The sequence below is a fragment of the Babylonia areolata genome, chromosome 22 (assembly GCF_041734735.1).
Source record: "Babylonia areolata isolate BAREFJ2019XMU chromosome 22, ASM4173473v1, whole genome shotgun sequence".
Taxonomy (NCBI): Eukaryota; Metazoa; Mollusca; class Gastropoda; order Neogastropoda; family Buccinidae; genus Babylonia; species Babylonia areolata.
Genome location: NC_134897.1, coordinates 17217000 through 17229532, shown reverse-complemented (window position 1 = coordinate 17229532; position 12533 = coordinate 17217000). Strand labels below are relative to the sequence as shown.

Genomic DNA, 12533 nt, shown 5'->3' with positions numbered 1-12533 from the left:
CAGTCTGGCTGCCTCCAGGGTGAGGTTATGATGATCATCCTCTCACTCCTTAAAACAACACCTCAGTGACAATGCCTTTGATGGTGAGGGCGCCTTCACTGGGTAACACACCAACTGTGTTGCTGGAGAACGCAGACAGCGCCCACAACATTCTGCACATGCTGTCAGAGCTCACCTTGCTCACTGGGTCGTCAGTTCCAATCCCCACAACAAGACACCACAGACACACACAGAACCAGGGGCAAAGAAATCTCCAGCTCTGATAACTTCAGAAACAAGCCAGCCAGCACAATGCAGTAACAGATGTCATGCCTTTCAAAGGACACTACAAGACAGACATGTGTGTTTGCAGTTAAAACCTGTGTAATTATACTCCACAGGCAGAAGTCACGGCTGTGTGCATAAAACTCCAGCAGTTTCCTTGGAACAGGAAGCAAACATCGAGCTGTTGAGCACCACCACTGACAGTTTACTCCCCACTGTATAATGTTCTGTGATATTTTGTTGCAAAATAAAACCAAAATGTATGCTGAGGTAGGAAAGCTTATCACATTCACTGTTGTTTATTTTCCTTATGACTCACTGTTTAGCTTTTGTATTCTGATACCACAGAGCAAACAGAGAATATAAAACAAACACCACCATGTTCCAAAAACAATCAAAAGTGTGCTCTTTTGCAAAAAACAACAACATTAATACAGTTACATTTTGTCATACACATAAACTACTCACCAACAGGCCTTTCAATAGCAAATGTTTGTATCCATGTAAAAAATATCAACCCATTACATTCACTGACAACCATAAGCATGGTCTTACTCTGAACATGAGGAGACCGCACATCCAAGGGCAATGTTTCAGCTGTCTTTGTAGCAGTTGTTTCCCTTTGACAACTAGACTCCTCATGAAAATTGTGCCAAACAGGTCCACACCTAGAAACTCCTATCACCTCCCTCTGTCATAGTTCTAGATCCTTGGTGTTAGTGAGGTACTAGCTGGGAGTAAGGGATGAGACAGAGGTCAACTGGACCTGTATGCTGCTGAACTAGGAAATAGAATAATAATAATAATAATAAATACTGCAGACACTTGAATTAAAATGTAATCTCCACTGCTTTCTGTCCACACTCAGCACACACACTGCATCAACAGACACAAGGTCCAGTGAGGGGCAGCAGGTAAACAACAACAACAACAATAACAACAAGATGGTGAATCCATCCCAACAACAAACAACTACTGCTGACACAGGTGTCAGTGACTCCAGTATCCTCTTCAGAGAATACCGTTCCTTCCTGAGAGAAACACCTGGGCCAACCTGTGTCTGCATTTCATTGTTTTTCCTCTCTGTCTCTCTCCCTCCCTCCCCCCCTCTCTCCCTCCCTCTTGGTCTCTCACCCTCCCCCCCCCACCCCCTTTCTCTCCCTCCCCCTCTCTCTATCTGATCCCACATAGACCTCTTGTTCAAAGAGCAGGTCCACCAGTGCTATGACCAACACTGGCCTCTTTCCACCCTGCGTCCAGATCCAGATCCACACAGAGGAGTTACATCCCTTTCTCTCAGGATCTTCACTGGCACTCTGATCAACGCTGGCTGAAAGGGACCTGAGGTGGAACCAAGAGCTGGGGACACACAGTGCCAGGAACTGTGTGAGACATCTTTTTCAGTGTGTGTTGTGGTTGTTTTTAACTGTCCACTGTGAACCACACAAGGCAGTCTGTAAAGCTGTGCACTTACCTGATATCCACTGCGCCAGCCCTTCCCCCGCCTGACACGATCTCCAACTTTGATGACAGCTGCATACTCTGGTCCTTCACTGGGAGGCAATCTTCCTGTAACACAGAATCATCGCTGCAGCACACCCTGGTCTTCCTTAGTACAGCGACCTTCCTGTGACTCTAAATCCATCTTCCTGATTTTTTTCTGTGACTGAAAAAAATGTTCTTCCAATTACTCATTATCAATATTCCTGTGATTCAAAATCAGGCAGTCTTCCTGGGACTCAAATAATATTTGATTAATCTTTCTGTGACTAAAGCCAAATCCTGGATCAAATCCAATCTTCCTGTAGCTCACAGTCAATCTCTTTCTTCAAAACATGGACATTTCCTCAATTTCGCTTCTTACAGATAAAAGGGAGAAATACTGCACAGACAGAATACATAAAGGTTTTCTTCATCACTCACTTTCTTCCTCTTGTCCACATCCTCATCAGAGGAAAACAGTGAAAGACACAGTGTACAATCACTACAGCACAGGGCATCAGTCACAGAACATCTGACCCCCATGTTTCCCTCCACTTCCTGTGGTCACTTTGTGTCAGTCTTCAGTGTGGACACATTCATGGTGAGACTGTTCATGTGGTGGAGGTCTCCACTCCAGGGGAGACGCTAACTCTGTTCAGCTCTGCGACTAACTCATTGAGCAATGATTATCATCAGGGCCTTACTATGTGGTGTCCTGAATGACAAGAGACGCCACTGAGCAAAGCTGTAGTGACTCAGCAACAGAGCAGGGTTTCCTTTGGTGTGTGGCTTCATGGCAGACCCACATGTAGACTGCCAGTGCTGGGACTGCAGCACAGCAAGCCTGGTGTGGCGGTGTATGCAGAACTAGGGATGAGCGATCTGAGGGCAATGCCACTGGAACGGTGCACAAGGTGACAAGACAGAAAAGAAAGCAACACCTCTACTTTCAAAAAACAACAACCGAGAAGCTACGAAGACCAGACACAGCAAGCAAGTCACTGATGAACAGAGATACTGCTGACTACCTGAGCAATACCAGTATCTGCAGCACACACATACATCATGTGATGCAGCACCCAGCCTTTTATGTACGTGTATGAGATAACAGCAGGTATTCTGACTGGATCAGCATCAATGAAGACATGCGCTGACAGACTGTGATAGAAAGAAATCAATAGAACAGAAAGGAAAGGCACTACAAATTCTGCACAAAATTTACCCCTCAAAATATCTACACTATAAAAAGGAGAGAAAAGGGAGAAAAAAAATCACATGCTATTTAAGAAAGAAAAAAAGATATAAATAAAGAAAATGAAGAAAACAAAGAAGAAAATTTCAAATTCGTGTAACCTGCAACACCGCCAGAGGAAGGAATACCAAGACTGAATGAGTGAGGTTATGCTTACATGCCTACCCCCAAATCTTACCACCAGGATCAGACAAGTAGACATCCTTATTAAAGTATTAAAAAATAATGATAATAATAGTAATAAAATTTTTAAAAAAATTAAGAATTAAGAATTCAGGACAGAATGCAATGAACTGCGTCTGTGTTCACAAGGACACAAAGGGAATAACTTCAGTTTGTGCACTCTCTACAAATTCTCCATCAGTCCTGAGAGTCATGATAACTGTCGTCAGACACAACACAGTATTCATGGCAAACAAATGAAAGGTTTTCCAGTCAACAAAGTTCAGAGCTGAGAAAGAAAGGCAGACAGACCAACAGAAAGACAGAGAAAGACAGAGGACAGCCCAGGAGGCAAGAGAGAGGATGAGACAGACGTCCACATAAACAGACAGACAGGGGGAGGGGAGGGAGGGGAGGGAGGGGGTGGAAGGTGAGGTCAGCAAGGAAGGAAGGAAGAAAGAAGCGTAACAATACTCACCACACCAAAGGCACCTGTCAGCTGTATTACCCTGCACACAGCCCACACGGACGTTAACCCAACTCACTGGGGTCGGCCCAATGTTCCCCCATGTCTAAGTTCTCCCAGGTCTATATACACCCAGTTTTCTTTCAGCCAGGTCTAAGTTCCCTCGGTCTATATTCCCACCGGTCCATGTTTCCCCAGGTTTATATTTCAACAAATTAACATTTTCTGTGTCTTTGTTCCTTTAAGTCTTTGTTCCCAGAGTTCCAAAATCCCCCAGATCTACATTCCTCCAGGTCTATACTCCCCCAGGTCTATGTTCCCCCGATCCATGTTTCCCCAAGGTCTATATTCCTCCAATTTAACAGCTTCTGGGTTTAGTTCCTTTCAGTCTTTGTACCCAAGGTCTATATTCCCCGAGGTGTAGGGGGCGGAGTGCTTTAGAACTGGGGGAACACAGACATGGCTGAATATAGACCTGGTGGGAACTCAGATCTGGGTGAAACTTTAGACCTGGGGAACATATTATCCCTGGGAAAACTTTAGACGTGGGGGAACACAGACCTGGGGAACACAGACCTGGGGGAAATCAGACCTGGGGGAACACAGCCCTGGTGAAACAAACCTGGGGGTACTTTAGAACTGGGGGAACACAGACCTGGGGAACACAGACCAGGGGGAACAAAGACACGCTCCCAACTCACTGCTCTCACCAGCTGACATCTCTTTCTACCCTTCTGCTGCCTTTCTTTTCCTGTCCTCTGTCCAGTCATCACTATGAAAACAGCAGAAGGCTTCAGAAAGAAAACAGTCTGTACAGTCCCTGGGTTATCTTGCCAGCTATCAAAAATACAAAATGTGTAGCGCTTCAGTTTTCCCTCTTCTCAAGACGCTCAGTCCATATTGTCATCTGATCAGAAAGTAATAAACGTAAGTGCACACAAAACTGACAATAAACTCAGCTGTGGAAAAAATACCACAATTTAGACAAACATATTTTCAAATTTGTGTTAAACAGGTCTAAAAAATACCAAGTAACTGTCTTGTTTGTTTCAGGGTTGTTTTTGGTTATTTTTTCTATGAAATCAAATTCAGCTGGAAAAGTGTAAAAAACAACAACCACCACCACAACAACAAAGCAGGTTTTCTTTCAATACAAAACAGAATATAAATGATGTAGAACAGAAGACAGTTCATTGGAATGCCTATTTTACCAGTACTGCACAGAAAATAAACACACACACACACACACACACACACACACACACACACGTACACACACACAGACACACAAATGCAGTGTCTCTGTCCCTATCTGACCTTGTTCTTTATTTCAGTTTAGAGAAATTTGAATATCTGCAACTCTGTATTCATGAATGCTGTGTGTGTTGGGTCTACACACAGGTCAGGCATCTCTACCCCACCCCCTTTCAAAGCCTAGTTTTCAGAAAATGGTCATTATCAACACCCATTAAGATGCTGTTTTTAACTGATCTCTGTAACAGCTGAGCAATGACATGAATCTGCCGCACAGTTCACACATCACTCTGACAAGATCACAATGCATTTCCAAATACAAAGAAATCAATACCTTCATCTGGGCAGAATCCGTCAGCATCCCGAAGTCAGCCACAGCTTTCTTGACTTTTTCAGCAACATCTGACATCAGGACCAGATTCCCTGTTGTTGTCTTGGCGTCGTCAGGAAGTTTCTGCGACTCCAGACCAGTCAGGCGTGACATCAGCTTTCCCATCATGCCCAGCAGAGAACCATCTGCTGCAGAAGAGACCAGCCGTTCAGCAGTAGTTTTATGAGCAGACAAGGCAGCTTTCTGGTCCTCCAAATCCAGTTTGCAGGATTTTCTTTCCGCCAGGAAGGCGTCTTCTCTCTCCTGAATGTCAGCGTTTAGCTTTTGACGCCGGGTCTCCACTGACATCTGCAGGTCATCAAATGTGACCTTGACCTCATCTCTCATGGCCTTGAACTGGCCCTTGCCATCTGTCACTTGGGTGTCAATCTGGTTGATCTGATGGGACAAGAAAAAGTTTAAATACTTTTTGTTACTGACAATGCGGTTTGCACAGAACACAAAACATGCCATGGTTTATTACATCAGCTGAGCACAGTTTTACTGCTTTACACTGTGTTAACAATTGTTTCTTTCTCTTCATCTGATCCTTCTGCCACATTGTGTGCATGTCTATGCATTGAGGGTGGTGTGAAGGAGGTGGGGGGGGGGGTGTCTGAGCATATATGTGAGCATGTATGTTTTTAGTGTAGACTAACACACTGAAGATGACCAGATGACTTGCCCAAATGTATGTCTGATGTTTGTGATTAAAGCATAGTGCAAAAATAATAAACATTTGTTAATCAAGCACTGCATTTTGTTACTGACCCAAAACAACTTTTCTTGAAACCTCAATAATTGAGCCACTGTTCTGCTGAGTTAGACACTCCCTATTTCAAAATGTTTTCCCACCCTATTTTCTTCTACAATTTGATCTTTTCTCTATCTTTCATCTTGTGGGGGTTAAACATTTCAGTCTAGTCCCATCCTGCTTATTTCTTCAATTTGATCTTTTCTTTCTTTCATATTTGAGGAAGATAAATGTTTCAGTCCAGAGGTGTTCATTTCAAGTAGAAAAAACCTACTCATTCCAACAAAATCACTCCCTCTCTCTTTCTCTCTCTTTCAATCATGTTCTCTCTCAATTTTTTTTTCTTCAATAGTTGTGGGGTGGGGGTGGGTGTGGGGGTCTACTGAACCTTTGCCACAACAGCAGCCTCCTTCTCCTCCAGTTTCTGCATGTGTTTCTTCAGCTCCTCCCTCTTCACTGTGGCCACGTCTCCAATCCCTCCCACATCAGGACACTGGCGGTGAGCCGAGAAAGCACACAGTCCACAGACCAGTTCCTCATGACTTGTACAGTACAGCTCTGCCTGCTTACTGCTGTGGTTCACACAGGGTGTCAGGGGGTGTGAGGCCAGCTGCTCAGCGGTCAGATCGCTCAGCTTCTCTGTCACATGGTCTTGAAGTGCTGGAATCTTAGAATGGGTTTTAGCACATGGGGCGCAAAGCTTAACGCAGCACTGAAGGCAGTACACGGTGGCCACTGTATCATCACAACAGCTACAGACATGGCTGCCACTCAGCGCTTTCTCACTCTCAACTACAACAGCCATAGCAAAGTCCGTCGGCAGTGCATCCACTTGGGAGGCAAGGTCACCCTGACCTTTGTCGGAGGCTGGAAGAATAGGTGCCCGACATAAAGGGCAGCCACCTTGGTCGCCGGCCTCTTCCAGCCAAGACACCACACACTTGTGGCAGACGAGGTGCGTGCAGGGAAGGATTTTGGGTTGCTGTAAATTTTCATGGCAAACAGGGCACTCCACGTCACTTGTAGCTGCAGCTGCCATGTCTGAAACATTCAGTTGATAAAAGACTGTGTACAGACTGTTCTGAAAATGCGGGTATTCAAGAACTGTGTTTGTAAAAGAAATGTTCTAAATTCAAGACCTTGATTCAGCACATTCACCAGTTCTGTTCACATCTATGTGCTTTCATGTTACAGACCTTGCAGGTGTCTGTCCAGAAAATACAAAGTATATGAGTCAAGAATGATCCTCAATCCAGAATCAACTTATTTCAGCAATAATAACAAAATTATTCATTTGTATCTTAACAATACAGCTGATTGTGTCAGAAGCAAGCAGCCAGTAAAACAACAAAACAGATCTATTTTCTATTTTCTGGTATAATATAGACATTAACCACCCCAGACGATATGATTCACAACTAGGTCTGTGAATATTCACTGCTGAAACAGATTTAGACATTTGCACTTTCTGGCTGTTGCCACCATGACAACATGGCTACATGTGTGCAGGTGTTTGTGTGACCGTGTGTGTAAAAGGTCAAAAGGAAACTTTTTTTTTTTTTTTTGCTACCCCATCATCTACGTAATAAGGCTTTACTCTATGCTGCCGGTCATAATGATATCCCATCATTAACCAGGTCTGAGAGATACAGACACTTGCACTGTTGGTCAGGAAATTAGAGCAACACACCCACAGACGCATCCGTGAAGTGAATGATAATCGACTGTGTGGTCCCAGTCTTCCCATTTAAGCCCATAGAAAATTAAACTCTGGGTAGGAGCCAGCCATGGGCTGAAAAAAACCCACCTACGCTGGGATTCCAACCAGCATTCTCCCAGCCGTCAGTCCGCAATCCTAACCACTTCGCCATGGCGGCTGGTCACAAGGAAAATATTTAGCAACAATAATGATCAACTACTATTAAAACACAAATCTGACCATAAACAATTCTGGTAGCAGAACTGATATATATTGAATGTTCAGCAAAAAATTAATGAACCATCAGAACAGCTACAAGTACAAGGTGCCACAATCAATGACCTTAAAACAATATGAAAGAATCTTACATCCTGTTAACAAACTGGCTTATGATCAATTTCAAATTTCTACCCCCCTTGACTGTTTTGTAACAATTACATTGGTAACTAACTGGGTAGCATAAATGATAAATATTAATGTTTTGGGGTTTTTTTACACATCAACCTGACAACACAATTATTCTTCACAGTGTAAGTGTACTCTAACTGGCCAGTTCAGAGTACACCTGAACTACTTCACATTCACTGCACTTAATTATGATGGTTTGTGAGTCCACTACAGCAGAATGATAATAGTAATAATAATGATAATAATAAGAACAACAACAACAATAATGATAATAATGATAATTAATAATAATAACAATAATAATATTAATGTACATTTGTGCACCCTCTCTAAGAGCTCAAGGTGCTTCACATGAAAGAAAAAGTTACAGACTACATGAACCACTCCTGACCACTTTCTCTTCCTCTCTCACTCAAGGAATTTTTAGAAGGTAACAGTCAGAGGTAGAGTTGAGAGTTCTTAAGAGAGTGTAAGCACAAATGAGGTCAGAAAGATAGGAAGGTGCAGCTGAGTGGAAAGCAGAAATGTACAGACATGCAACTTTGTATTCAATTCTCACCTTAATGGGGAACCAGTGCAAAGTATGGAGTATGGCGGTAGCCAGAGTATGTGGGACTCTGAGAGTCAGTTGAGCAGCACAGTTTTGAAGGTGTTTTTTTTTTTAATTTGATGCAGAAGAGAAGATCATGATGACAATCTGTGAGAAAAGAATCACAGAAGTTGATTCATGAAAGCACAAAAGCAGAAACAAAGAGTTCAACCCAAAGTTACTGACAAAGTTAATCTGTCAAACTTCACAAATGACTGTTCGTATCAGACTGACCGCTTCAGCGCGCATACTAAAGCTTGGGTAAGAGTGACTTTGTGGTTCCTTGCTGACATAGAAAACTGAACTGTAACATCACCAGCCAAGCAAGTCAGGGAAAGCCACAGTTCTGTGTGGACATTCTTAAAGGAAATAATCAGAGGTTCAGTTTTGCTATCAACTAGCTTGAGTTTGTTGAATGTCATACAGGATTTATCTTCAAGAATGCAATCTTGCATTGACTAAATCAAAACTATTTGGCTACGTTCTGCAGACTTCTGCAGCTGGGTATCATCAGCAAAATAACTGCAACCAACAAAATAGTGCTAGATTATATATAATGGTCATGCTAAATGTGGTCCTATTCTCCTTTTAGTTGGGAATAAATATACTTGCTCACAGGGGGCTGGGGGGGTTGGGGCAGGGGGGGGGGGGGGGGATAGGATACCTATCAAATTAGGGAGAAAAGGATACCTATGAAAATGGGTGAAAAGAAATGGCTCAGGAATCTTGAATCTAACAATTGAATCTGCTCCGTGTTCCCGATTTTCATAGCCAATCACTGTCTGGGGAAGGACGCTACCAGTGTTGCCTGGTGATGGTGTGTGCTTAACTCCAACTCCAAGTGACCCAAGACAGAGCGAGTGGTAGTGTGGCTCACCCAATGGTTGCAATGGATGTGACGGCATCTTTGGCCGCGTTTGAACAGCAGCAGCAGCAGCAGCCGCTGGCTGGAATGGTTCAGCAACCGCTTGCCTCCCTGTCGTTACCGCTACAGATGGCACAGCTTCAACAGCAGCAACTTCCCCTCCTGCAACTGGCGCAGAACCACATCCTCCAAGGTCAGCTGCAGAGTCAGTTGCAAGGACAACTGCAAGGACAGCTGCAGCAGGGTCAACTGCCCAGTCAGCTACAAGGACAACTGCAAGGACAGTTGCAGCAGGGTCAACTGCCCAGTCAGCTACAAGGACAACTGCAAGGACAGCTGCAGCAGGGCCAGCTTCAAGTGCAAGGCCAGTTACAACAAGGAATAGTGAGTCGAGGGGTATGCTTCAAGAGGACCTAAATCGATTACAGCAATGGTCCATGGACTGGCAACTCCGTTTCCATCCAGATAAATGCAGCGTCCTAAGATTGGCAACCCTAAGGAAGCAGCCCACTACTGCATGAGAGGACGGGATCCTCTGGGAGTGGAATGCACACATTGGCTGGAGGAGAGTGACGTACAGAGAGACCTGGGTGTACTGGTGGACAAAGACCTAAGCTTCAAAAATCATGTGGCACATGCAACAGCAAAAGCCAACAAAGTCCTAGGGGTCATAAGAAGGTCTTTCGACCATCTCACGCCAGAAACCTTTGTCTCGCTCTATAAGTCCCTGGTGAGACCAGTCATTGAATATGGTCATTCAGTTTGGCAGCCAAGACATAAGACCCTACGCACTGACATAGAGGATGTACAGAGGCGAGCAACCCGCCTGATAGGCTCCCTGAAGCAGCTGTCCTACCCAGAGCGTCTCGCTAGTCTGAGACTGCCTAGCCTGGAACATCGCCGAACAAGAGGTGACATGATAGATGTGTACAAGTACGTACACGGAATATACGACACAGATCGACCCGTGCTGCACCTCTTTCAAGGCAGGGACACCCGGGGAAACACCCTCAAGCTGGCCAAGGGTCATTGCAGGCTGAGCTTGCGTGCTGGGTATTTTTCCCGGAGAGTCGTCACTGTATGGAATGGCCTCCCTGATAGTGTGGTGACTGCCCCATCAGTAAACGCCTTTAAAAACAGACTGGACACGCATTGGAAGAGCCTGCCTACACTGTACGACCCAGCCTGTCACCATTAATATGCCACGCATGCTGCATAACAAGTGAGAGATATTTCTGGATCGGTGAACAGGCCGGTTAGGCCTTCAACACCGCAATATACAAGTACAAGTATACAAATACAAGTACAAGTAAGAATTTGGGATCTTTGTTAACACATAAATAGGGGAGAGAATTCTGTGTCAACAGAAAAACAATTTCAATAACAAATTTCATGTGTAGTTGGGGTGACATACCTTGCCATGAACTGATGTCGGCTTTATCTTCTTTTTCTTTTCTTTTTTTTTTCTTTCTTTTTTTCTGGTTTTTTTTTCCTTGGTGGTGGTGGGGGTGGGGGTTGCAGCCATCTTACCACACTGGCATAAGAGCCTCTACTCACACACTTACTCAGTCTGTACTAATCAGATAGGCGCTCCTTCCCAACATCACACGACATCAGCAATACCAGTTACCATATTTAACGACTACAAAATGTAATTAAAACAAACACCGTGAACTGTATCATGGTGCAGACAATTTCACAATGTATATAAACCTAAACAACAGCTTGTCCTCCATATCAATCTGCCCAGGCCAGCATCTGGAGAGGCCACTCTAGCTTTACTAAAGTGACTACATTTCTGGTGCAGCCATTGTCTCTCGAGACTGAAGGAGGCTGATGACGATAAACCTAAAATATGATCAGGATGGTAAAAAGATCTTGTCCTCTTTGTTTCTAACATTTCCATTTGACAAACTGTTTTTCCGAGTGAAAAAAAAACAAACAAACAAAACTGGACAGGGTGTCCATTGGAGCAGTAGACCTCCCACCCCCAGCCCACCCTGCTAGGGAGACACAGTGTTGAACCAGGACATCTTGGCCAACAACTCGAGAAAAACTGTTTCAATTGGAGCAGAATATAACATTTTCTTCAAAATAATTAAATCAAATTATAGTGAAGTAAACTTATCTACAGATGAGGATAATTTGCGCTTCATACAAAAATAAATAAATTCATAGACTAATCAAGCCATGCGCTCCCATTACCCGTTGCGACGATAATCTGCACAGGTTCCTGCAACGTATCGTTCCAGATTCCAGAAATTATGAACCGAAAGTAAAACCTTTCCCAATCCCGGAAACGAGCTCTCATCATCGATCACAGAATGCCAAGTGACCAGCAAATAAATCTGTTTCAACTTATTTTGAGATGTTGTAACCATATAAAACAACGCTGAAAACATTACGAGAAACAAATTACTAGTTCCACTGTTATCGATAGTACTAGACACAGTCACAGAAAACTAACCTCAAACTTCCTTTCCTCGATGGTGGCTCAGAGAAAAAGGAAGAGTTACCTACCGTGGGCTGAACATGATTATAAAACGAGCAGCTCCGAGAACACCCGAACTGGGGAATCGTAAAAAAATTTTTTAATCAAAAAAAGAAAAGAAAAAAAATCACAGCTCGGCGTTTCTCTCTCTCTCTCTCTCTCTCTCTCTCTCTCTCTCTCTCTCTCTCTCTCTCCGCCCACTGAGTTTTGTATTATTGTGTCAAAGATCTCGTTAAGGTTAAAGGTTCCATAGCCTTTGGTGAATGTTCAAACATCAGAAAAGTGTCCATGCTGTAATCTCAATGATACAGTCACATGTAATAGCTGTTATTTTGTTTTTTCGTTGTTTTATTTTTTCTTCTTAATTTAGTTTAATTATCAGAGCTCATCGACAGAACCAAAAGATGCGTAATGATGTATGATGAAGGTATTGTTAAGAAAATAAGGAACTTCGTTTCTCAGTAAAGCTGTTTTCCC

The 12533-nt window shown here is 43.6% G+C and overlaps 1 protein-coding gene across 3 annotated transcripts in view; it reads right to left on the bottom strand.

The window, feature by feature from the left end:
• The window catches only part of LOC143297532 (E3 ubiquitin-protein ligase TRIM45-like), a 21324-nt gene extending 9243 nt beyond the window's left edge, over positions 1–12081 (bottom strand). The window contains exons 1-6 of one of the 3 annotated variants that reach the window (XM_076609942.1): positions 12033–12081; positions 8671–8808; positions 6393–7045; positions 5215–5649; positions 3639–3669; positions 1739–1833 (exon numbers count right to left, since the gene is read on the bottom strand). In XM_076609942.1, the coding sequence (XP_076466057.1) occupies positions 1739–1833; positions 3639–3669; positions 5215–5649; positions 6393–7043 (1212 nt within the window). In that variant the 5' untranslated portion in view covers positions 7044–7045; positions 8671–8808; positions 12033–12081. Of the gene's footprint in view, positions 1–1738; positions 1834–3638; positions 3670–5214; positions 5650–6392; positions 7046–8670; positions 8809–11770; positions 12000–12032 lie in introns of those variants that run through there. The other 2 variants (XM_076609944.1, XM_076609943.1) reach the window with 2 other exon arrangements.
• Between the last annotated feature and the right edge of the window lie 452 nt (positions 12082–12533).